General features: G+C 36.6%; 2 protein-coding genes across 4 annotated transcripts in view; both read right to left on the reverse strand.

The window, feature by feature from the left end:
- LOC139975510 (pleckstrin homology domain-containing family M member 1-like) overlaps positions 1-13,458 on the reverse strand; it is a 28,686-nt gene extending 15,228 nt beyond the window's left edge. For 2 of the 3 annotated variants that reach the window (XM_071983491.1, XM_071983489.1), the window contains exons 1-10: positions 13,270-13,458; positions 12,078-12,127; positions 11,125-11,201; positions 9,079-9,119; positions 6,707-6,785; positions 5,936-6,031; positions 3,659-3,809; positions 3,001-3,120; positions 1,294-2,595; positions 383-507 (exon numbers count right to left, since the gene is read on the reverse strand). In XM_071983491.1, the coding sequence (XP_071839592.1) occupies positions 383-507; positions 1,294-2,595; positions 3,001-3,120; positions 3,659-3,809; positions 5,936-6,031; positions 6,707-6,785; positions 9,079-9,119; positions 11,125-11,201; positions 12,078-12,102 (2,016 nt within the window). In that variant the 5' untranslated portion in view covers positions 12,103-12,127; positions 13,270-13,458. Of the gene's footprint in view, positions 1-382; positions 508-1,293; positions 2,596-3,000; positions 3,121-3,658; positions 3,810-5,935; positions 6,032-6,706; positions 6,786-9,078; positions 9,120-11,124; positions 11,202-12,077; positions 12,132-13,269 lie in introns of those variants that run through there. The other variant, XM_071983490.1, reaches the window with a different exon arrangement.
- A 1,452-nt stretch (positions 13,459-14,910) lies between these two features.
- LOC139975511 (tumor protein p63-regulated gene 1-like protein) lies at positions 14,911-26,241 on the reverse strand. The gene is made up of 5 exons (XM_071983492.1): positions 25,872-26,241; positions 23,483-23,577; positions 22,522-22,698; positions 21,625-21,778; positions 14,911-20,819 (listed from the first exon to the last, which is right to left on the reverse strand). Exons 1-5 carry the CDS (start codon positions 26,076-26,078, stop codon positions 20,631-20,633), a joined length of 822 nt encoding a protein of 273 aa, XP_071839593.1. The 5' UTR covers positions 26,079-26,241; the 3' UTR covers positions 14,911-20,630.
- Between the last annotated feature and the right edge of the window lie 817 nt (positions 26,242-27,058).

The following is a 27,058-nucleotide window of genomic DNA, read 5'->3' on the forward strand; positions in this document are numbered from 1 at the left end:
GCAACAACTTTAGTAGCGTTCAAGGGTCACTGCAAAACTCAAAATGCAGCTGGTGAATATTCATGCAATGTGCATACTGGATACTTCTGTTGAAAACATGCTGTCTAACAATTTATTAACACATTCCCCCACACCCCAGGTCCCCCTCCCCCTTTCAAAAAAAAAAAAAAATCTGAATATTCTTCATAGTATAACAAAGATTTCCCTCATGTTTGTTTTTAACCAAATACACATCAAACAAATTTGATTTCCGAGGTGGCTAATTGATATCCAATTCTAGCCCAAACGATGTCCTAGTTAATTTTCTGTTGATTTGCCTACACAAATTTCAAAATTTCTCCCCCTTTTCCCCTTTAATCTCGTAGGAGCTGTTTAGCATTACCTGTTCCCCAGTGCCTTGGTCCTCTGTAGCCGTCTGTTGACCTTCTGACCTCCGAGAGGACTCTAACCTTTGGATACCTTGTGCAGAGTTGTCGATGTAATTGCCGACCATCGTCGAGTAACTCTCTGTAAAGAAAACCATCACGTTACAAGGAAAACCAGAAAGCTATATTGGTGTACGTGATTCCTTCCCACCATCTGTATTGGTATATACAACAGAGATACTGACAGCCTTCACTTTAAAGTGTTGAGCTGTTGGCCATTACTGACTTCAAGTGATCAGGAAAGCTTTTCACACTAACGAGGATCAAACTATCAAGTACCAAGTTCATTAAAGTTTTACTTTTTCAAAGTTACAGTGTTTTATACATTTTTGTCTATGTTGTCCTTAACTGACATTTGATAGCCACCAATTTCAATAGGGGTTCTTGTACTCACCAAAGGAGATCTCCCTTGATCTGGTATGAATTTCTGCAGAGCTGAACAATTTTCCAAGGTTTTTAGACTTTGACCTCTGTTGACCTGAAATGATCTTTGACCTTCACAGGAAAAGCAGCCTTGTTCTCAATAAGGGTGGATCCACATACCAAGTATCAAGTTTCAGCCACCATGCCCTTTTAAAGTCACAGTGTCTACCTGCATTCATTACTAAGGGGTTTTGTTAGATTTAAAGTATAGAGCTTGGAACCAGTAGCTGCAATCCCTCCCTACTCTCTCCCCACCTCCCTCCTCTTTCAGAGATATCCACATTGTTGGTACTAGCTTTGAATTATTCTGTATTAAAACTGAAGACATTTTCAGTCCAGCCTCTCTGCTCTAAACCCTAACATCACCCTCTTCAGCATGCCACATTGCATCGTTCCTTCGGTTCTTACTCTGAAATAGTTAGAATCATTTAACATAAAACATTACCTTGACTTTCTGTTACAACCGTAGACTGTGGACCGGGGGAAGCAGTTCGGTTGAAGTCCGATGACCATCCTTGCATCCCGGTCAAGCTGTTACCGAAAGATTCCGAAGATTGTTCGTCTCTGATCCCTTTCCCGCTTTCTTCCTGGACGTCAGCTCCGTGTCGTTGCGTTGGATCTCTTCTATCGTCTATCCTTATTTCCACATCTATGCCTTTATTTTCCTCGGCTATAGTTGGTACAACGACTCTACCACCATCCGTCAGCTTCTTCTCTACCCACTCCTCTCTACTTTCACGATTCTTCTGTTTCCGGAGGGACGACCTGGATTCGAATCTATAAATATCTTCCTCCCTTCCAGATTTATCTCTGGTCTCCGACCTCTCCATCTCTCCTTCGACGTCACCCACGGCTTCTGTTCTCGACATCTCGCGCTCTGTACTCTCCGACTCTTTCTTTTCTCTTTCATGTACTTCATCACCGACGCTGTCATCTCTTAACCTTGCAGCACTGCTTTTTGCTTTGTTCTTTTTCTTCTTCGTTCCCTTCTCATCTGTCGTCCTTGAAGTGACCAGTCGGTCATCATCCTGTCTTGAGAGACCCGAACTAAACGGGTTCGACTCATCCAACAGTTCCTCCTCCTTTCTCCTTCCGTCCGGAACGTGACCGATGTCTGCGCTCGGAGTAAACGTCTTCTCGGAAACTTCTCCGGAAATATCCCCAGCGGGGGTCGGTTCTTCTTCACTGGTCTTGGTCATGCTTTCTTCCTTTATATCTGTAGCGACTCTACGTCCGTTTTTAGCTTTTTTCTTTTTGTCCTTTTTATCTGATGTCCTTGAAAAGACCAAAGGATCATCGTCCCGATCCAGATGACCTGAACTAAACGGGTTTGACTCATCCAATGAGTCTTCTTCTTCTTTCTCCTGGTTTTTCATCCCAGCTGAAATTTCATCGACGTTTGCCCGAAAAGCAAGTCGCTTCTCAGAATGTTCTCCCGGAATATCACTGACCATCTTGTCTTCTGACCTGATACCCTTTTCAGCCTTGTCCGGTGATTCCAAGTGAATGACGATACTGTCCTCAAATTCTTCGACCTGCACGGGGGTGTCCTCTGCGACCTGCCGGTCTACAACGTTTTCTCCGTTGGACCTCTTCTCGCCCCGTTGGTAGGACGATTCAGACAGATTATCGTCCTCCTTCAGCAGACTAGCGCTAATGTCAGCTTCGTGAAAACTGCTGGTTCGGGCGCTATCCCATTTGGGGTCTGCGCCAGAGACCGAGGAATCCTCGGTGCTTTTGTCAGGACCTAGAAGGTATTGACCAGAATTAGAAAAAGAAGAAAGGATAGATTTTTTACAAATAACATCTCAAACAGTAGAGCTGAAAATGATTTTTCTCAACAAGTTTAAAATATCCTAACAGCAAGTCTAAGAAAAGATCACGGAAGGTCATTTTTTCATGATATTCAATAATAGCATGTGACAGTTTGAGATAAGTTATTAAAAGGAATGTGCAGAACCATGATATATCTTAGTATACAGTTATGGGGTTAGGTCGTTGAAGCTTCCAATGGCTTAGGTACTTTAAGAATCTGCGAGCTTAGGTCGTTTAAGCTTTGGTCTTTTCTTTTGCCTATTTTGTTTTGTTTTTGGTGGAATTTATATCTACAATGCTGTCATACAAGGCAATGACTGGGTCTATTAATATTTACCTGTTGATTCGTGGTTCTCTGGGTTAGAGAGGTAAGCACCGGATAACAGCAAGAGGGCAGTGTCCCACATGTTCAGAACCGATGAATTACATGAAAGTTGGAAGGTGAATACACTCAACCCTGTAAGAGAGGAAATGGTTAAAGATAAAACCCTGAAGTTTATAAGCAAAGAGCAATTACCAAGTAGTTACCATGGTTTTGAAAAGTTTTGTCATTACGGCCTGGAAACAATAGGACACACTCTTGAAAATTAAAGTTGACACACTCTATGAAACATTTGCTTGTGAAAACAATGTTTTAACTGTCCAAATTGCTACAAATTCAAGGGATTACAAACCTATGCTGACTTTTGCTGTAACTAAATTTACTCTATTCAGATTCCATCAGCCGGGCACAAGCTCTGGAATGGTCTGCCCATATCTGTGCGGAGTTCTCCCACTCTCAGTCAGTTCAAGTCTTGCTTGAAAACTCATTTTTTCAAGTTGGCGTTCTATTAGGGTTGTACAGCGCTATTGAATACTTCGTAGATTTTAGCGCTTTATAAGTTCATTTATTATTATTATTTGTCTTGTCAGCAGAAGCCATAAGATATGTGTGCAAAAATAGAAAGCCCTGTTTCCCATGAACCATTGAAAACATTTGTTTGAAGGGGAAATACCTTGCAGGTAGTTGTTGGTGATCAGTGGTAACTCAGAGTCTCGTAGAAACGCTCCTTGCTTGTAGTATTGCTTGAGGGTAGAGGGCTCCCTCAGGATTGAGCTAAAGTAGCTATCCATGAGGCAATCGTTCACGGCCATTCGTATCCATGCCTGATAAAATGATGAAACAGACAAAATATCATGACGGACGTCTTCAGACCCGCAATATCTCCTAAAGTTATGTGTTCAAGAGAAAGGCTAGATTACGAAACTGAAAAGGCAAGAAGATAGAAAACCAGTGCGGTGGGAGAACGTCCAGCCTCATTAAACCAAGGTACCCACCCCACCCCCTTACTCCTCGGTCTCTCTCTTGGTCTGTATAATCTTCATACCTAGCCAACTAAAACTGTAAAAGCACTAATGTACCATCCAGTACTCAAAAGTCAGGATTAAAAGAAAGTCACAGCTTGAGCCCATGCCCTTATTTCTTCTCAAAATGTTAATAACCCAAACAAACAATGAAATTGAAGACACTGAAAATAGGTTGGTCTTTGAAGTTTCGTCCACTTACAAGTTTAATTTTCTATAATACTAACAACACAAGTCTGCATGAAGTGAACACTTTTTGCACTTTCCTAAAAAAAAATTGAAATCTTTCAAAGTAAAGCTAAAAATTTGTAATAAGCTTTAAGTACTTAATAAATTTTAGAAGATATTACATCATGTACAATGGTCATCAGGATTTCCCCTCAACGCCACACGCCCCCCCCCCCCCCCCCACCAAATGAGATCAACTTTGGCACGCTAACCTTTGGAATTATCCATAAATAGTCTCTTGCTTGCCAGAATCAAACCCTCAACAGTATTTTCCAACTTTTTTATCTGTCTGATTTCTTACCTTCACATATTGAGGACAGGTCTTAAAAATAATTTGTAAATACTTGATTATCTCTCCAGGTCAGTGATGAAAAATGCCATGACAATAGCGGCAAAGACGTTTAAACAGATAAGGAGACCAAATGTGGCTATTCTGGCATTATAACGGTGATTTACTTGACAAAAAGGAAAGGCTCGACATCAACCACTGCTCATCTAAGATCATCACATGGACAGGATTTCAAATATTACTTGTGTCAGCTTTTCTAATCCATGGCGGTGGGATTCACTTTATTCAAATGAATAATTACACTTAACTGGGGATTACTGACTGCCTGACATTGAATTGTAGAACAATGTATATATATATAGATATACATATATATATATATATATATATATATATATATATATATATATATATATATATTATATATATATATATATATATATATATATATATATATATATATATATATATATATATATATATATATATATATATGTGTGTGTGTGTGTGTGTGTGTACATGAAGATCTGAACAATACAACAATACAAAGAATGGAAATTCATACCGATACCTGTATATGCAAAAGTGCAGTTTTGCTACATGAAATGGGATCCTGTCCTTTATGTATAAAATCTCAAAAATAAGTACACTGTACTACTGTATATACTACTGTACTACTGTACTGTACTAAAGTTATCTTGTCAACACCTATGAAAAATCAACAAACAAAAGTGTAACCAGGAAAACTTTTAGAAGGAAGTTGATGAATGACCTAATTAAATTAATCAGTCAGATGGGAAGCATTGATACAAACTAGGAACAACAAATGACAATCAAATCCATTTTTTTCCCACCAAAGATATGAACTTTTAAGAACTGGTGTTGGCAACACCTGAGTGGATGATGTCATCATGAATAATTGAGCGGAAAATACCCTTTTATTTTTTGGTTTATAATATTTCAATCATTATTCACAGAGGAAATAATAATTGCATAAAAGAATTGCACTATAATGAAACTCTAAATACACAGAACATTGACAGTAAAGCAAAGCAAAAAATTCTGAATGGATCAGGTTAGAACAGCTTAGGAAAAGGTTTTGGAGAACACAGGCCAGGAAAGACATTCACAGACCACCCTCCGTGATATCACTTCCATCCTCTGTGATATCACTGCCTGGAGTAAGGGATGATTTAGCCGATTAAAATAGATTAAATTCAATCAATCATATCGATCAAGTTAGGAACAAGATATCAAGAGAGTTATCGAAGAACAGATTGTAACACTTCTCTTTCCAATGTAAGTTTTAGATTGCCTGCCACCAGAATATGCCTTCTATTTTATTTTGGTTTCTCTCCCTCCCTCCCCCCCCCCACTACCCCTCCTCCTCCTCCTTCCACCCTCCACTTACCCTACATTGTCCAATCTCTGTTCTGATAAAGAGCAGCTGCTTGATTTGTTCAAGGACGTCCCGATGGGTGAACTTGGTAATAAATGGCCAAAATGTCTGTAGGATATAAGTAAGAATATTTGAGGAGGTTTCAAACGAAATGATTGTAAGCTAGGCTCACATCAACTTCTTGGCTGCTTACAGCAGTATATCTAACTATATGCTGTTATTGGTTTTGAGGAAGGAAATTGAAAATTATGCATTTTATTTCTCTTTATGAATAAAAAATTGAGGTTACATTACTGCTTACTCTGTCTTTTGTTTTTGCTATTTTAATTTAGAGAGAGGGCGGGAGGGGGTTGAAATAGGAAATTTTCTTCCCACAACAGAATTGAAAGTTACAATACATGATTATTTCATATCCTTTCTCTTCCCCCTTTTTGAAAAGCTTTTAGCGTAGGAACTGTTACAATCGTAATGAATAGCACAGATGTGTGTCATGAATATGCATGCACACGCTGTAATTTGACGATAAGAGGAAGTTGGACGTCGTGATGTTCTAAGTACTTTAAAACTGTTCAAGTCTCACTTTCACAATCGTTACATCATGCATGCAATTGTGTTCCTCTTTCATAAGCTTTAGAAAAGAAGGCGTTTTTGCTTAGTTGAACTGAAAGAGCGAGGGAGTGATAAACGATATGATTTTGGTCATTTGGAAAATACAGGCAGCGACAGGGAATACCATCATACATACACTTGCACTAAATCGAAATTCATTTTTCTTATATTGACCTTGCTTGTGTAGGAGTCTTTAAGCTCATGCAGGAAAATGGCCTCCAGGCAGCTACAGATTCTGTTGACAGTTTCTCCACTGTGAAAGCAAAAACAAAACCATTTTATAATCTAACTTAGTGAAGGACTTTGTTACTATTTGCTATAACACCATTGACACAACTCCATAGAAGTTATCATTGTCATGCTCATACAGTACACGCAGGTCATACCTGCAAAATTTTTCGTCTCTGACAGAAATTTTGCCCTCAAAGTGAATGATGTCTCTGTACAACTCTATATCTGCTATATATTCTTACACTTAGAAAATATGTTTGAAAAAATTTCGTCCAGAATAAGCCCATTTCTTTGTTGGTTAGTTTTGTAACATTGTGAATTATGGTGATAAATTTCATTCCAAGCTTTTCTTACGATATGTACAATTTCACTGTCGAACACATATACTCATTCTGTTGCTGCTCGTGGTATGGTTGTGACTAATAGTAAAAAAAAAAACGCTTTTGAAAAAATTTGTCAAAATTATCAAAGTCATTTCTCAGAATTGAGTTTTCTGTTATCAGTTTGGTTGTTTTGTTGATTGGTTGCTGCAATACACAATTTAAAATACAAAATTTTAACAACAACATTACTGCCTGTTTGGTGCTTAATCAAAGAACAAATCATTCCCGGTTGTGAGATTTCATGATGATGATGGCTTTGTAAACAAAGAGATTCTGAGAAACTTTTCATACATGGGCTTTGAAATGGATAATAGTCTTGAATCGAGATGTTAAAAGTGGTCAACGAGAACAACTCTCAATAAAGTCTTTGAGAGGAATACTCACTTCTGTCTCAAGATTCCTACCATATTAGTATTTTACTATTCCAGGGTATAATTTATCCAGTATGACATCACAAAAGTGCTATGCGAAATGGTCAATTTGCTATACAAGTTTATAAAAATATCAAAAGTTACTGATTTAGGACATATAAACATGACAAAGTCTGTCTTTGTCTTAACTCTGGTAGGTATTTTACAACCACATTATCATAATGAAGAACTTTGCTGATAAAACTGAAATGTCCTAAGTGCCGGTCAAACACATGCAATGGAGCATACTTTGAGTAATTTTCCCTAACTGGGCAGTTCTTCTGATAGTATTTAGAACAAAAAACGGGACAGGTTGTCATTGCGGTACTAACGTTTTGTCTGGCCATTAAACCTCTGCGAAAGAACTAAAATTTGAGCGGAAAAGCCTGAACCTAACCATGATAATGTGATTAAAAGGATATCTTACACCACCGAAAGAGATCATGAGCCTGTACGTGCATGTTTAAAACAGAGTGCATTATGAGAGTTTCAAACCAGAAAGTAAATTGTAATCTTCCCATCGGGGATAATTTATCTGGTATTGTGACGCAAGATGCTATGCGACATGTTCAAATCGCATTTGAACACTAGCATAGGCATAGGAGCCCAATTTGATTTTTGGGGGGCTGTAACGACTTGCCTGAAAAATATAACCAAAACTTTTCAACATGTTCATGTGTACAGTATATCATATAGGCATGCATTGGTTATTACATCCCATGCAAAATACATACAATCATTTGTCGTGTTATTACCCTTTCATATTGGTTATCATAGTTGGGGAAGTCGTTACAATAGTAATGATAATTATAATATAAGTTTAACCATTGAAAACACATTGCAATTTATTTTTCTTTCAGTAGGTGCCTGAAAACTTCTCAGCATATTGCCCGAATTTTCACAAAAATATTTGGTTGGGGGGCTGCAGCCAACCCAGCCCCCCCCCCCCCGCCTCCTACGCCTATGAACACTAGTTTATGTTCTGCGTTCAGGTCATGTGATCAACCAAAAGGAGAACACAAAAGAGAAAGTAAAAGCTCCCTATTGTATAGATGTGTGACTTCCTTCCTCAAGCACAAAATAACCAAACAAATTGTGCTTAAATGAAGCTAAACGTGAAAGGAAAAACCTGCCCATTTCAAACAATCTAAAACTTTCTACAGGGAATAGCAGTTCTGTGGATGTGGTTGATGAATGTGAAGTTGTGATGAAGGTTAGGAAATTCGGATACATTTCAGTATACCTTATGCACACTGACAAAATATGAATTATATACTAAAAATCTTCCACAAATAGTTCAAACTGATATTAATGGCAACAAGCAATGAGAATCTGGAAAGGTATATGAGGGGAATGGAAGATAGAGGAGAGTTTGGAGGATGCGTTAGGTTAGGGAGGGGAAGGGGAAGGGGAAGGGAGGGATGAAAATCAAGATCACAGACGAGCATTCACTGGACTCAAATAATTCTGCTGAACACCTCCAGAATATTTTTAAATTGAATGACCCAAGTCTGTTTGTTACCTTCGGATCGCAGATGCAGAGCTGATGTGGTCTCTCTGGAGCTGCGCATGAAAGATAATAAAGGAGTCAATGCAGAGTTTTGAACCCAGTAAGCACTAAACACCCAAGCCAATGACTACTGAAATACTGAACGCAAAATGACAGTATGCTAAAAAAATATCACCTGGGTTTTTCAAAAAAGAGTGACAACACTACCAATGGTTACTTGCCAAATTTGGCAAAATCAACATCCAAGAAGCCAATTCCACAGTTAATCGATAAAAACACACACATTTTATATCACCCACCTGACGAGGATAATAACTTCAAATATGCATTAAGGCAGATTTCATGTTTTGATGGATTCAAGAAGTCTTCTAACATGTTTTAATTTTACATCAAATTGTACCATACTGTAGCACAAATCTTCACATAGCTTTGGGATTGGTTTCGGTTATTTTGGATAGGATCGAGTAAGTGCACTTTCATAGCAATGCAGATTATCATCTCTTGATATTAGCTGGCTGTCAGAGCAACCCACCATTCAAATACAATCTAGGTCTAAAATTAAGTATTTTCATATAAAAAGCTCTTGAAGATGTTCTCTTTGTGATCTCTGCTGACCTTCGACATTTGAATACTTTGAAGGCATTTGAATAAAGGATATTGCACTCAGCAATAACAAGCCACATTCTAAAAAACATCGATTCATTTGCAAACATTTCCCTTTCTTGAGGTATCATGTTAAAGCCTAGTGTGTCACACATTTTGATACACATGCATGGATACAGAGACACACACACACACACCAACTTGATTGCATAAGCTACTTGTCTACGACCAGGGAAATTCTTAAACATCTTCTAATCATACCAGACGACCAAATTTCTGTTCGGACGACCAAAATCAACTTTGGAGGTTGTCTGACGAAGTCTCTAAAGTTCTTTACACCAAAATCAGATTGTATTGTAACAAAATACCCCCAAAATAGGTAAAATTGATAAATTGATATCATCCCAAAAGCTAGTGTTCTATATCACAAAACCTTCGCATCTCTTCTACATGGTATATATGTTGGTCATTAATATATTATTATTATTTTGACATGTCTTTTTTTTCTCCAAACAACCATATTTGCTTTTCTGACAACCAGGAAGTAAGGCCTTAAAAATTTGCCCTGCTACGAACGTTCTCTTTGTTTCCTTTAAAGCAAACCTCGGAAGCTTAGGATATGCATTCAATGTTCCCTGATGACAACTCTGATACACCTAGTCACAGCTCATGTTATTTTCTAGTACATGATGGTACTACCAGATTGTAGCAAATTTGTTTACACAATGCAACTTAAATTCCTTCATTTGTTATAGAAGCTGAAAAGGATGCTAATGAGATCTAGACAATTGTCCATCTTTGAAGCATTATACAGTAGCGTATATAACCCTTTTCAGTATTGTCTGATGGATTATCGCTAGTTTTACATGTGATGGTACTCTCCAAACTAATAAACCCAAAACCGTCCATTGTTTCCAAGGTTACCCTCTATCAGGGCTTAAAGGAACAGTCCAGAGATAATTTATTTTTGACATGATGTACAGGAGGAATCAAATCTGATGCATTCCAGTGAATTATCATTCACTTTCTACATAAACTGTTTTGGAGGTTTAGTCTTAAGGCTTTTTTGAAAGGTTTCACAATTTGTACTAAAGTTAAACTTAAAACAAGCAAGTGTGATTAGACGAAAAACTTTTGGTTTTTCTGTAGTGTTCAATATATTGTTTTGGCGAAGTATTTCAGGGGACTGGTTGGATAGATTGGCTTTGGAACTTTAGGGGTTTTTTAAGATATAATACAATACCAATGAAAATGACAGTATTCAAGTTGGAATGCATGGTCTATCCTTCTGAGTAGAAAATTGAATTCAAATTTTGAAGACAAAAATTTCATCATTTTTTCCTGCAAGTTTGATTTGGGTACAAAATATAACACGGCAACAAAAGTTAACAAGGTTTTTTTTTGCATTGGTTAATGAAAATGAATATGCAATTTTTTGTGTGCATACTACTATACCTTTTTGATGTTCAAAGATATTTCCTTATTCAAGTGTTGTTTAATGGTCTGCTGCTTGTCTGAGCCACTTTCTGATCCTGTTTTTTTTTCAAAAGAGAAAGAGAATCGGTTCAAATCCTGTGATTACTCAATTGTACTTCAATATGTAAGACTCCATACATGTATACATATATATAATCAATTACTCTGGGAATAATTTTTTTTGTGGTATTGCATAGCAAAATGCAACACAAAATGGATATATATTGCTAGTGGTCCATTGTTTCCTCGAAAACATGAATTTGCTACGTTACCATATAGGAGAGTCTGTCTAAGCCAGACTGGAATCTAGGGCACTCGTATTTATTTAAGGAAGTTTGGACTTGCTGTACTTCCTTCTATAATCTTGAACTGAAATGTGTTCAAGAGAACACATTGATTAGCTTAAAGGATATCACTGTATCACATGTTACCTACTATGTAAGAATCACTTGTATAAAGGTGAGAAATTTTCACAAGAAGGAAATAAAACTACAGACCTAAAAATAACTCTCAAATGTTTGTAGACCTTTATTAGCAAAGTGTTTTGATAAACATACTAGAGACGTGGACGCAGTTCAACAGATTAGTCATTGCTTATGATATGTCTTAATTTTGTATGTATTATGCAAGTATTGCACTGTTGCTTCATGTGAACAAATGTGTAGTACTTTACCCTGCAATTACAATTATTGTGTAATTACTTGATTGTGAATCTTAGGGAGCTATGTTCATATTTTTGTTGATACCAAGAGATGTGGTGGTGGGAGAAGAGGAATACAGTATGTCAGACTAGGAGACGCAGGAAATAGACAGTGAAAGATAGAGAAAGATCGACAGCTTAACGTCAGGAAACAAAAGATCTTGATCCTTTCAAAATGTAATATTGATTGTTTTTAGACTTCATAATATTTTAAATTTGCAGGCATCCTTACCTTTCCTCCCAAAGAGAGAGGCCATCCTTCAAACATTCCGTAAGATCAAACTACCTGCAAAAAGAGTATGAAACATCATTATCAAAGTTCGAAAAAACATTTGGAATAAGAGTTTGCTCCTTTGTTTCCAACCCAGAGTATTGAATCACATAGATGAATAAGCCACATGTGCAATAGATGCATATTTTGTTCTCCTTTGTGGGTTATTAATATTACTAAGTAGCCAATCAGTGTTATCACAGTTACTGACTTAAACTTCTCTATCAGAAATCTTGAAAGCAGAATTTGAATGAAACATTTAGTTAGAGCTCATGAAAACCATAAAATCACAAGATGGAGGTCAAAGGTTATTTGTGGTCTGAGACCCTGCAAGATTCCTCAGCTTGTGATATTCTTCAGTTGCTGCAGGTGAAAGCGTGGGGTACGTGTTAGAGTGTCTGCCCCACAATCAATAATTTCTCAGTTCAAAACCTCACCAAGACACAGATTCTCTTGATCTATTCAAAATTGCTGTTTTGCAGTGTTGTCAAGCAGAGTCTTCCGTGGATTTGACATTTCTGGTTTGCAAATTTGGAACTGGCGGTTGAGTCGGTTCTTTCTATGGTTTCAACATTCAAACTTTGTTAACCATTGCTGCCCTGCAGTGATGGGATCCCTTCACCTGTCTCTCAGTATCTGAGAAGGTATTCAAATGCTACGGTAACATCTCATCCATTGCATGGGAGCACTGAGTGGCAAGATTGGGTGAAATATTTACACACATGCCTTGTAATTCTCTGAAAACTCATTCCCATGAGTAAGCTATATCTTTAAGCCGGTTTTCATCCAGAATCATCACACGGATAGGATTTCAAATGACCTTAAGTTGGCTTCCGAACACTTGGGAAATACCAAACAAAACTAACCTTTTACATGCCTTTAGTCCAACTTATACAAAAGCCTAATTATGGCATGATGATAGTGTAGCTAAGAACTAAATTTGGTTAATCGAGTACAGTAGTACTGTACAGTCTGTAGTGTAGTACATACAGTACCAGTTGCAGAGCAATAATAATGGCTCCTGAGTAGTACTAGGAAGCGTCGTACAAATGTAGGCTATGTTTTGCAAACTTAAATCAAACGCAATTGACTTTTTAAAACGAAATTGTTAATGTAGACACTGAACTAATTCCAAATCAGAAAAGCGTAATACCTACTTCTTTCCGTCTGCGATTATTCCACTGTTGCTATCGAAGATGTCACGTTGGAACTACTATGAAATACGCATTTCAATTGCAAAACAATGACTATCTTATTAACAAGGTGGCTAGATCCCGATTATCGAAATAAGCCAGATATATATTCGAACATTTGTGCAATCACTTTCCCTTTACTCACTACTGACCGATACAATTCTTTTTATTCAATAGGTCACGTACACAGAAATTTATGCGGTTACGTATTATTTCTATATTTCCTATATATTAGTTTCTATTAAAAGAAATCAACTTTGATCAGGTGACCATATAAATTGTAGATCACATGTTCGAACGAAAGAGAGGGCGTGAGTCAAATAAATAATGGGGCATACGATGGCAAAGCTCTGTATTTGTAATAGTGTCAGCAATTAATAATCTTTTCCATTCAAGGCAAGATTTACAGAATACAATATGTCTACCTCTTGGAAACAAAAGATAATAAAATTCCCTTCCCATTGATATATAAAAGGTGGTTGGACACAATTTATGACCGTTTTTTAATCTGTCCAAAGACAAGTGCAGGTGATTTGCAGAATCTTGAGCTGCTATATATCTTTTCGTCTTCATATCGGCATTGTACACTTCTAAGATTTTCTCACAAAATAATAATTAAACGTCCATCATTTGGGACAAAAGCAGTTCGTTTTTGAGTTTTGTTATAATGACGAAATGTTTTCCACACAATCAATGTCTTTCAAGGGGGTTACTATCCAATTGTTCTAAATAGTTTAACAGTATGTTTGTATAATGTTAAGCTGATGTGAAGTTGTGTTTTTTTTTTTCGTTGATTCAACAACAATCAACAACTCGATGTGCAGATCTGGTTCAAAATTATTTGTGTCCGTAATTCGACTTTTACTATTTTCCAGAGCTTAGCAACACGAAACCCCTTAAGAAGCATTGGAATAATCCAGCGGCTGTTCTGCGTAATTCACATCAAATGCTGAGAATTAATAAATGAAGTTAGAGGTTTTGCGTGATGAAGTGTCAGTTTGTAATTGGTTTTTGTAACATAAATATTCCCATCCTGATGAATTGATAGGCATCGCATAGGGTGATGGGTAGTCACAATATATAAAAAAAAGTTAAATCATTGCTGCACCCCCCCACTCTAGCTACACCCTTGACTGAGCTCATGGCCAGCTTGCCAAAGTTGGAGGGGCAGTGCTTTTTTGGAGCTGGAGATTTTGTTTGAAGGGGTATTTGCATGGATCCACCACAGGGGTCCATTACTGAAACCATAAGTTTGCCAAAAATGGGGGCATAATCAAAATTTGAGTGAGCATTTCCCCCAGAATGCAGCCCCTGCCTACAGGCCCACCACTTATTTAGATACATTAAGGCTCGGAGTGAGGTTGGAGAGGGGAGGCTCCATTTTGCAAGCATACCAGAAGTGGTGGTGAATGTCATGAATATATAACATCAGCTTCTTTTCATAGGAGGGGGAAAGAGGTAGGGGAAAAAGGTAGAGGAAAGGGGTGGGGGAAATGGGTAGAGTGCCAAAGGGGTGGGTGGGAGCCAAAGAGATCTGAATGTGTCACATATACGATACATTAATATCATGTACACAAAAATAAAACAAAGATGGTGAACTGTACAGTACACAGGTGATAACCAGAATGTATTTAATATGGCGATAGATTCTATGTTTATCCCAAAGCATAAATTAATCGTGATGAAATAAACTTAGCTCAATAATGCTCTCCTATTTCTCAACACTTCTTTTGCCCTTCCCTATCATTTGGAACAGTTTTTCAATTGATCAAACTTACGGTGGTTCCCCAAAAATTTTCAGTAACTACTGCACATCGATTCATTTGTTTTTCTTAACCATAAGATAGAAATACAATGTTATGTACTAGTTCTACCATTATTATTACTATAAAAGCTTTAAATATATATATAGTACTAGCACGTATCTGTTATACGTGTGCAATAAATAGTGACTTAGACAATATATCCAATGTAATGTCTTAGACTAGGAACTATGGGGCAAAATATTTTGATATGTGGTATATGTGTATATATATATATATATATATGCAATGGATGTAAACGACAAAGGCAAATGAATATATATAAATGAAAATCGATCGATCGATTTTCATATATATATATATATATATATATATATATATATATATATTGAGACTAGTGGAACACTAGTAGTTGTTACTCAGAGTTTCACACATATTGAGCGATCATCAGACAACTGGTCTGGATATATATATATATATGTGTAAATATGTGTGTGTGTATCTATATATTTACCCAATTCCTTGCTGGTCTTGTATCTCCCTCCCCCTTCCATATAATTCAACCTCTCCTACTACATGTCATGGTGACATACACAAGCCCACACTATGTAGCTAAGTACCTGACACCAGAAAGAGTCTGCACTTGGTGTGAGCAAAATTTTTGGGGTGTTCAAGTGTGACTAGTGAAAGGTTTTGTCTCTTCACTAACTATATGCATCTGTTATAGACATCAATATTGATTTTAATTATGCATCTCACTTGGATGGTGCAATATCTCCCCCCCCCTATACCACCACCCACCTCCCTCTTTGAGTATGCCACTGTAATAGCAAGGTTTATGAAGTAAAAAGTGATATCCTTATCATAATAATAATCATAAATACCTAAAGAATAATGCGATCATGCAAAGGTTATATCTTATGTTATCAAACATTAATTTAATTAAACACAATCAACATTATAACACAAGTATGCTATTCTTTTCACCCCCCCCCCAGCCCCCACTCCCAGCTAACGCCATAGTGTGGTATATAGCCAGTGAAATTATCAGTCTGCCATATGGACACTTACGCAGATAGTTTGTAGTTTTGTTAATGACAAAGGATTATTCACTGTGATTTATTAATAACAACTTCATAAACAACTTTTAAGGTCATTATGGAAAATGGCATAACCACAAGGTAAGTTTGTGGGACTTTGTTTGTCAAGAAAGGTGATTCATAAGTTTATCAGCAACACTAACAATGTTTTTCAATTTTTTATTTAGGGGAGATGGGCAGCTGGTCTCCCCCTAACCCTTGGCTATAAAAGTGATGTGGACGTTTATACACTGACCTATTACTTGGCACCATTAATGTACTAAACGATAAGCCTCACATGCATACAAAACCAATACAAATAGGGTTTCCAAGGCATCTTTATAATGGGGGCCAGCCAGCCAAGTCTGATCCCTTGGCCACTTTTCAACAGTACTGTGATTACTCCTTAAATATATCATGAAAATCAAACATACATTATTCTTATCCCACATTCCCCTGGGTCCTCTACTTGACCCTGGGGTTGTATCCCTCCCCCCTCCCAATCCCTCTCCCATCAGTTATAACTCTCAAAACCCCTGGAGGTACCATTAAAATGGAGGTACCATTGGAGGTACCATGGAGGTACCAATGGAGGTACCATGGAGGTACCAGGTACCATGGAGGTACCAAAATGGAGGTACCATTACTTTATAGTTCAGACAAAACATGAGCAATATAAGGCCTCCAATAATGATATTTATTTTGCCAATAACCTGTTTTTTTCCATCACAAACTATCCATATCAAATGGTAAAGCTATTTTAAAGAGATTTTTGGATAGCAAAGATCTCAAAATGCCTAAGAAAAGCACAATATGTAGCAACTAGTGGTATAAATGAAGACTTTTAACAGAACCATGCTAAATCTGATATACATGTAAACCTCAGTATGTTTGTATATTAACGGTTATGTTTTCCATCAAATAAATATCTTTAATAGCATATGTTTTTCACTCAAAATTATGTATGTTTTACATATATGTTTATGAGAAGAGACATACATATTATATTTAAATTTCAGATCCTTGCTTTTTTATAAAGCCTCCAATGATGATATTTATTTTGCCAAGTACCTGTTTTTTTCCATCACAAATTATCCATATCAAATAGTAAAGCTAATTTAAAGAGATTTTGGATAGCAAAGATCTCAAAATGCCTAAGAAATATGTAGCAAGAAGTGGTATAAATGAAGACTTTTAAAAGATACATGCTAAGTCTGATATACATATTAACCTCAGTATGTTTGTTTATTAACGATTATGTTTTGCATAAAATACCTATCTTTAATAGCGTATGTTATTTACTCAAAATTATGTATGTTTTACATATATTTTTATGAGAAGGGACATACATATATATTTCAATTTCAGATGCTTGCTTTTTTTTTTTTTAAATCGTTTTTTTAACAAGCTTGTTTTTTTTTTTCCTTTGTTTTTTTTGACAGGCTTTTAGCTGTGAAAAAAAAAACTATTTCACAAAAGATTATTTCATGGGAAAATGTCAAATTTGGGCGGTTTTGACAGTTAGCTTACAGTTAACTTATCAATCAACATACCTTTTTAAAGCTGCCAAAATTACCAAATGTACACTGAATCTTACATGTAAAATGATCAATATGTAAAAAATGAAATAAATGTCACATTTGCATCGTAAATTTTGTTGACAATCCTTGGTAATGCCTGATTCTGTGTGCTGACAGAAATAACACTGTAAGTTAAACAACTGGACAGTCACATGACTGTCATAAAACCATACTTAGCCCTTAGTTACAATCCTCCCTCTCTTCTCGCCAATACTTTTGGGTTTCCATCATAAATATGTCTGGATAAAAAAATGCTGTAACAAATGATACCAGTAAGACACTCAAGGCAAAATGTTAAAACAATAGGGCAGAGATACATCATTGCATACATCAAGAGTTGAAGCCTCGACTGGAAATGCCAAATAAATGACGATATATATTCAGTCTCATTCAAAAGAGAGAACTGAAGATCCTCTTCTTACTATTTCAACCTCACAAACTGAAAGTTCTCCCCAAAAAACTGCATCGCAGAGGAAACCAGAATCTAAATTAACTGGTTATGGAAGACTTGTGTCTGCATTTTCCGGTATTTCATGCAGTTTCCATTCCCTCCCCACCACTCCCCCACCCCCCCAACTCCCTCCCTCCCCAAATCGAGATGCAATTGGAGTGGGTGTTCCTGAGTCGACTGTGCCGTGGAAATGCTGTCGATGGTTTTCAAGACTAATTCCTGCTAGTAATGTAACATCTTCATGCAAGTAATAAAAACATTGCAGAAAGATTTGGGAAGAGATTTTCTTGCAACTTCCTGACTTGAAGGTTTTATTTTTAAAATTCTTGTTTACAAAGCACCTATGATAGGCACTTTTTTATCGCTTCTAGTCACTTGTTGTCAGCTTTTAACTAAACTTATTTTTGGTTATTTATTGCTACAAAGCTGTTCTGTGTCAATAATTAAAACACAGGGTGCCAGCTTTACATTGCACACATAGAAATTGAAGAAAACAAGAAGAAGGAAAAAGAAAAAAAAGGGGGGGGGGGAAAATAATAAAAAATAACAATAATACCAACAGTAATAATTGTAATACTTCGATCACAAGTGATGTAAGTGAAGAAAGTGACCAAAAAAAAAGTGACAACAACAAAAAAAGTGAAAAAGGTACAAAAAAAGAACATCTCATAAAGATAAGAGAGTACAGAAAAGATAAAGGAGGCTTACAAAAATTTCACACTTTCACTAAAAGTGAAAAATCAATGGAAATTCCTGTTATGCCATGCAGATATTTGTTCATGTTTGAATATATTTGGCTGATGATAGGTCACTTCGTCGAGTAAGCTAACAAAGTTTTATCGGCAGTGACTTATATTAGTTATCAATTCACAGTTTCCTAGACTTAAGTTTAAAACTGCGACCTCTTGCTGTCCTAAAGTTTGTAGAAATATCAAGATGGACACAAGAATGATCACGGAAAAATTCCATTTAAGATCATTCATCAATATTTTCCGTCATCATTACAAACTTGGGGTTTTGTGGTGAACAAAAACTACAAAATAATGTTTCCCATAATCATCATGTGAAAGAAACTAACTAGTCAGAAAAAAAGGTTTCCCTGAAGTTTCAGGAATTTTAAAATTATTTTGCATTCACACTTTGTATGTAAATATGTGTCCATATTGTTATTTTTTCAATGGTTTGAGCCCTTCGAAAGGGACGCAAGTTACTCCCCCCTCCCCCCCAGTTTAACCTATAAAATTATTTTTACAAGGTTATACATGATCACTCTACCAGACGATGTTCTTTTAAATCCTCGTTTTTAACTTCTCCCAAGGCAGAATACAGAAATTTACAACTGGTTCATATTGATAAATCAAGAAACGGTAGAGAATAATTTCTATATCTACAAATAGCCAAAGGCAGTGCAATGCTGACAAATTGCTCCAACAGTTGTATATTAGTATGCACACTTTTTCACTGAAGCAGAGCACTTTTCGAAATTTTAAGAGACTTTAAATTTAATGAACCTCAAGATCTTCTACTAGAGATGAAAAAAACCCAACTACTTGGCTCCGTAACTGGATATTACTGGAAAAGAGGAATGTAATATAGTAAATACATCATAAACTTATTACTACAATCAACTAAGATCATCTACTCCACATCACAAAAATTTGTTTAGGTGGTCACAGTCCAATAAACACAGTAAGCGACCTAATTCACCACCGACAATGGAATAACACCAAAACTATGATGCTTTTTTCATGAAAATAATTCCAAAACAACATTCATAACTTAGCCTGGCGTTAAGGTAGTATATGTTACACTAACAAGGGTTACTTTAAAATTTGCTTGTTTTACCTGAAAAATATTCCATATTATGATATTAATAAATAGAATGCAAAGTATTACATCAAGAAATGGGTTGGCAGAAAAAATTTAGCATAAAAAAGCAACTCTTAATTTAAAAAAAAAAGAAGAAAGAGGAGAAGAAATGAAAAGAAAGAAAGTTACCATTACTCCTGCAATCATACAGATCTATCCAAGATTGTCTGCCTATTTTGATTTACAGGAACTTTCCATGGAAATTTTTAGTCGGTGTATTACAAAAAAAATCTTTCATTTCTGTCTCTAAGGCTTGTTCCACGAGTACTCAGATATCCATTTCCTGGATAATGTTAAATAGTCTCTTACATTAATTCAGGCACTAAATAGGTGACTAATAAACAGGCTTAGCTTTGTTTTATTACACCCAAAATTCACAGCAAAAATAGCATAAATTGATTGGCCAAGATCGTTATATGGTTATCGCATGCACTGTTCTTGACCTCTGCTAGTTAATGCTAAAGAAGCAGAAAATGTATGCTCATCGACTCATGAATATTCATGAATTTCAAAGCCGTATGAATATTCACAAATTTCAAAGCTGCATGAATATTCATGAATTTCAAAGCTGCATGAATATTAGAAGCTGATGCCTCCCCGTTCCCTAGAATATCCAAGACGACTTTGGTTGAAAATTGAACTGTGCCAGCCTATGAAGATGTCTGTTTGGATTGGCGCCTCCGTGACGGGAATCGACGGGGAGCTTGCATTCTGCTCTTGTCTGTAGAGGTTGACGGCTTGAGTCAGTGCGTCAGTGAAAGCTTTGACCTGAACGAAAATATGGTACATTTTTATTTTTTATAAGAAACATTCTATGATTGAAATTGTAGTATAGCTGGAAGTGTGTACAAAATTTTCGGTTCAAACAGTGAACCTTTCCAAACAAATTTTCAAGATTGGCTTTATATACAAATATTGGGAATTTTACAGAACTTTTTGGGGTTACTACTCCACCACTTTTTGCACAGGGGAAATAACAAGAGTTTGGACTCCTCCTCATGAGTTTGCTTAATTTGTGAACTCCCTTGAGCCCTGCTGGGATTATTGATTGATTATTGAAAGTCAATGAAGTTTGATTAATGAATGATGAGATAATAAAAGTCCACTTTCACAATCAAATAAATAAATAACCAAGAAAGAGGATATATATAAAATATATTGTTTTTTTTTTCTATTTTAAATTTAAGAACTAGTTAAGTGATTTCAGAAATATGTTTTCAGAATATGATTGCAATATGATTTCAGAAATATAATTCAAACTATGTTCAGAAATATGTTTCAGAAATATGGCTGTCCAAATATCCTGTGCAGCCACGAAATATGAAACACGATCAGATTTGATTGAAAATGGCAGTACTAGGCTCAGATATTCTTTGCAATGTTTTCTTTCTTCTAAAGATGGATATGGTAATTGTGGAAAATGTTTGATACTGTTGAGGGTAGATTGTGAAAGACCTCGATGAAAAACAGAAGAGTAACATTTGTTAAAGTAGCAAGGCAGATCTGACTAGAAATATTTTTCAAATAATGATCAACAAGAGAACCTGAAATTTCAGTCGCAGGTTTTCCTTACCTCATAAATTGAATTTGGTTCCATACCATGCTCCAAGGGATGGCTAATCAGTGTTGTGTAGGGAATGCTGGAGGCGAGAGGATTCCATCTTTCAAAGAAACCCACGGAACGTCCTTTCCCCCAATGGATGCGAATGCCCACCCCATCTCTAGGTCTGATGGAAGATTTTGAAAAAAATAAAAATATATATCCATACAGTATATGATCGAAAAAAATATAAAAACATTTTCTCTCAACGCATCTGTTGCACTGGTTTGCCACTTCTTGCAATTTTCTTCTTAATACCATGTATTCATGTAATATTTCTCAAAAGCTAGAAATGCAATAATTCACTGAGGTTTCGATGACATTATTACCAGTTAAATTTCTAAACAAATCAGATATATAACTGAAGATTTTCATTGTTGAGATATCGTCTTTACTTTTTGAACTCCGGTATCCCCAAATGGCCTTTAAAACTCCCCAAATTACAATAGGGTTCATCTATGGATCAATCCATGTTTCCTGTGTTGAGATACTGTGAAAACTTATGAGATTTTTAAATATTTTGCAAATGTATTTGTAACTAAAACTCAACGGTTTATGTTTTTGCACTAAAACTCAACGGTTTATGAGGCATCTACAAACAACATTTTTTTTTTGATTCTGATTTGACAGAGTTTTCACATTTTGAAATCTGATGACCTCAAATGACCTTACACCTCCATCATCAAAAGACATCAGGGTTCAATTCCTTCCTTCCTTCCACCCACAGACAAAACCTAAGATCCATCCAAAATTCTCTTCTTGCGTGTGTCTGCGTGTATTTGAAAACAGACGAAAAATCCTGTAAAACACGGTATCTCAAAAGAAGGAAGACAAAGCAGCATACAAAGTTCCTGATTAATATTCACTTACTTCACAAATGTCTTCTCTGGGTATTCAAAGAGCCCCATCTGAATGGAATCAATGTCCCTGAAGAGAATTCTTTTGCCCTCTTTGAATTTACTAGACACAAAGTCATATCTGATCTTCAGCATGGACTTCTCCGTCAGAATTATAATGCGTTCCATCTCAATGTCCCAGTGATCGACTCTGCGGGAGAGATGTTGATATATATATATATATAGTCAATAACAGACAGATATCACCCCTCCATCAGTTTCAAACAAAGAGTTCTGGCTCTTATTCATATCACCTAGTACCCACCACCAATACTCACAAACTTCAATACATGACACTTAAAAATCTGCATTAAAATATTAATAAAAGAGAAACAAATAAATAAAATAGATGAATAAATATAACACTTTAACCTTTATTAAATACAATGTACCTATTAGGATCTTTTTGGGAGGGGGTGGGGTGGGGGGGGGTTGGAGTGCTCTATTTGTAAATAATAATTATCAAGGGTTATTCATATCAATGTTATGAAAACAAAACTATGCTTACATAGAACATCTGCAACGATGGATTGATCCCCACAGCATACATTTATAAGTTCTGTTTTTCCTTATCATTAATAAAACTGGGAAAGTATAAATTAGATATGGCACTTCTAACATTGCCATAGCTCAGGCATGGGCACGACATTTGGTCTGGCAGGCTCCAGTGAAAGTTTGTACCCAATTCACAGGGGTTTACCTAATCCTGTGACAAAAAATAGGCACATTACATTACACAGGAAAACAAGATCAAAACGTTTTACACGTGCACAGTGCATCTGCTGTATAAAATGATTCTATGCCAAAACTCCCCAATGTAAACTGATATGTCAGGTGTTTCCTTGCTATGTGATTCCACTGGGCCCCATTAACAGGCGTTCTGTACCCTTCCTGCAGGCCCCATATGGTCCAACTGTGCCTCCTTGGTTACTCACTCTGTCAAGAGCCAGACCCCTTGCACTGTTCCATCGATATTGTTATCCACAGCTGACTTCTGACACATGCTCACAGCTTCCTCCAATCGCCCAGTCTGCAAGGTTTCATAAAAACATACAAAGATTGAAGAGTATTGTTATAACTTTTCTGGTAGTGTTACCTTTCCAGTGACATTGTAGGCTAGGTCTCAATCTGTCACAGTAGATAACTAAGTGCTTTGGAGCCTCAATATGCCAACAGATATCATGAAATATTAATCAACAAATCCTGCATAAATTATTTATCAAAATAAAATTGTTAGCAAACTACTTATTCACTAGAGAGCCTGTGTAATAGAATGTGTAAAAGTAAGTTGGCCTGACGTTATGATCCTAGCAGGATCTTCTTCAGAGGCTAAATGACAAGGGATTTTTTCAAGGGATAAATTATTTATTGTGTCAACTGCTGTTTGTTGAGCTTTTGTTTATTGCAATTCATCGTCAATGCTGCTTGCCGCTAAACCAAACACTGACATTGAACATTACTTGACCAGAGTTGGAAAAACGCAATGATAGTTGCGAAGAGCTAATTAATCTAGCAATCTGTTACACAGTTATTGGCAAGTTAAGAAATCTTCAATTTAATAATGTAACAGTATCCTACAACTGGAAAGCAATAGGAGAAGTAAACGTGTTCCAGCACTGCAGACACATCAATATTTGGTAGCTAACCGCAATAAACTTTCTCCAATGGTCAACACAGACATACCAATGTGTCAAAACATCTGGAAAACTGTCAATCTATAGTTTTGACAAGCCACCAATGAAAACATTAAAGCTCTGAACGATGTGGAACTAACTCTTTTATTGCATTAAAGGGACATGAAGGGTTGCAAGTTTTGCACAACGCTTTGACGTCCTGTTTAAACCAATTTACATTGAGAGTTAATAACAAGAAAAAGAACCATTTTTTACCCATTGATATACACATTTCTAAACAAACAAACTTCATCATCCATTAGAACTATTAGCCTATAGGCTATAGCACCATTAGCACTGACAGACAAATTCTACATTCCTAACAACAGATCATAACGAACAACACATGCCAAGGCTCTTCCCCTTAGTAGTTTATTACATCCATGGCAACCCATGTTCAGGCAGAAGGAATTTAACTTCATTGGTCATCTCATCACCAGCAATGGACTCAAAACAGATCCATCCAAAGTTGAAGCTGCATTACATATATGCCAAAGCCGACATATGTAGCAGGAGTCCAGCGATTTATCGGATTCATCACAAGGATTTGACACAAGCCCAGCACAAAGACTCTTCAGTCGCAGAACAAAGGCACTACTTCCTCTTACTGACGAACTCCTAAAACCCATTGTACAGACAGACGTTACTCGACAAACTCAGAAAAACAAACAACAACAAAAGTACTACTTTGACAAACAAGCACATCCTTTGCAAGACCTCAAGACAGGGGACACTGTTAGAATTATGCCACATGGGTCATAGAAGGAATGGACCAAGGCAAAAGTGCAACGAAAAATTGCACCCAGGTCGTATGAAGTGATTACCGAACACAACAGATCATATAGACGAAACAGAAGACATCTTCGACACACAACAGAACACTTCACAGCTCAGGACAGGACTGATGTCTCACCATTGACAGAGCACTATGGCCAACAGGACAGACGAAACATACAACAAGATCTGGAAGAAACACAAACCCCCAACATGGCTTAATAGATTATGTCATGTAAATATTTTCTTTTGTTTTGTAGAAGTAGAATTTCGTTAGTTTAAGAAAGTCTGCATGTTTTGAAACATTTGGTTTTTAATTTTATAAGTTTTTTAAGGAAAGGAGATGTAACATACTACAGTGGTTGCTAAGTTTTATTAGCATGCACCCAGAGAGCGACTAGCTTGAGATACACGTACTGTACAATAAACAACCCAGCTTACAGTCGATACTTTCTCAGCTCTTTATTCATAATATACGATCCAGACCGCTAGTCATTACACAATCTTTACGGCAATTTAATCCATTTTACAAAGCTATGGACCTAACACTACAGATAGTTGTTGTAATTCTTCTAGGCTATGTATAGCCAAGACATTAGTGTTAGGTTGTCCTTATCCTGGAACTTAATAATAATAGTATGTAGGCTAGTTAGGCTAGACCTAGCCTACTTGACAACACAAGAAATTGTTTCACATTTCCATTTGACGCTAACAACCCTCTTGAGGTCATAATCTCACAAAGCCTATGGGGTACCACAATTCGCATTTTGCTCCTACAATTGAGTCAAAATAACCACAAACGCTACCTGAGAGTGTTAATGTTAACTTTAACCGAAACTTAGTTAAGCCTAACGTTTGCTGTTATATGCATTCACACCTTTCTAGCAAAGAAACCCTCCTGCACAACGGCTGGCAATGGAGTAGAAATTCTGTCGCCTATGATAGATCGAGGAGAATTACTCTCCATTGGTGGCAATTCCACCAAACCGTCTTTCTCGTTCTCCGAATTTAATGATAGTTTCACTCCATCGAAGCTGACATCTGGTGCAACATTTTGCTCAAGATTTTCTTCCTGGTCGGCCATGATTTCGCAGTATGAAATATTCCGATTGTCGTACTCGTACAGAGGACTACACTGTGTTTTCAAAACGACGTCGAATCAATATTGTGCTATTGTCATGATGTTACCCTTGAATTGATTCACCACAACGCCTCATTGAAGGTAGCAGCCACTAAGAGCAGACACTAACAGCAGCCACTAAGAAAATAAGGACAATAAGACATGACACACAGTACTACAACTGCGGTCGTGTGTGTTTGTTATAACTGACGCTGCGGTCGAGTGTGTTGTTCAATTAGTGCATAAATAAGAAAGGGTTTTTTTTCAAAATCAATTTATTTTATCTATGGAGCCTACTAGGATGTCCAGTTAGCACCACATTAAAGTAGAAAGTTTCCTCTTTTACGTGGTATATCTCTACTATCGGTAACAAAATGATCAAAAAAAAAAGATTTTTTTCCCCCCTTCAAAATCGATTAACTTTAGTTATGGAGCCTACTAGGATGTCCGGTTGGCACCACATCAAAGTAGAAAGGTTCCTCTTTCACGTGGTATACCTCTACTATCGGTAACAAAAATGATTTCTTGACCAAAAATGGCCTTAAAGTTTTAACCCCGATACGGACATCTCTAAACGCGCTGTATATACGTTATGTGTAATGATCAGAAAACTGTTTAATAATTATTTTTTTTTCAAAATCGATTAGCCTACTAGGATGTCCGGTTAGCACCACATTAAAGTAGACAGGTTCCTCTTTCACGCGGTATACCTTTACTATCGGTAACAAAAATGATTTCTTGACCAAAAATGGCCTTAAAGTTTTAACCCCAATACAGACCCTTCTCTAAACGTGCTGTATATACGTAATGTGTAATGATCAGAAACTGTTTAATTTATATTTTTTTCAGAATCGATTAACTTTAGTTATGGAGCCTACGAGGATGTCCGGTTAGCACCACATCAAAGTAGAAAGGTTCCTCTTTCACGTGGTATACCTCTACTA

The sequence above is a fragment of the Apostichopus japonicus genome, chromosome 11, assembly GCF_037975245.1.
Source record: "Apostichopus japonicus isolate 1M-3 chromosome 11, ASM3797524v1, whole genome shotgun sequence".
In the NCBI taxonomy this organism is placed as follows: Eukaryota; Metazoa; Echinodermata; class Holothuroidea; order Aspidochirotida; family Stichopodidae; genus Apostichopus; species Apostichopus japonicus.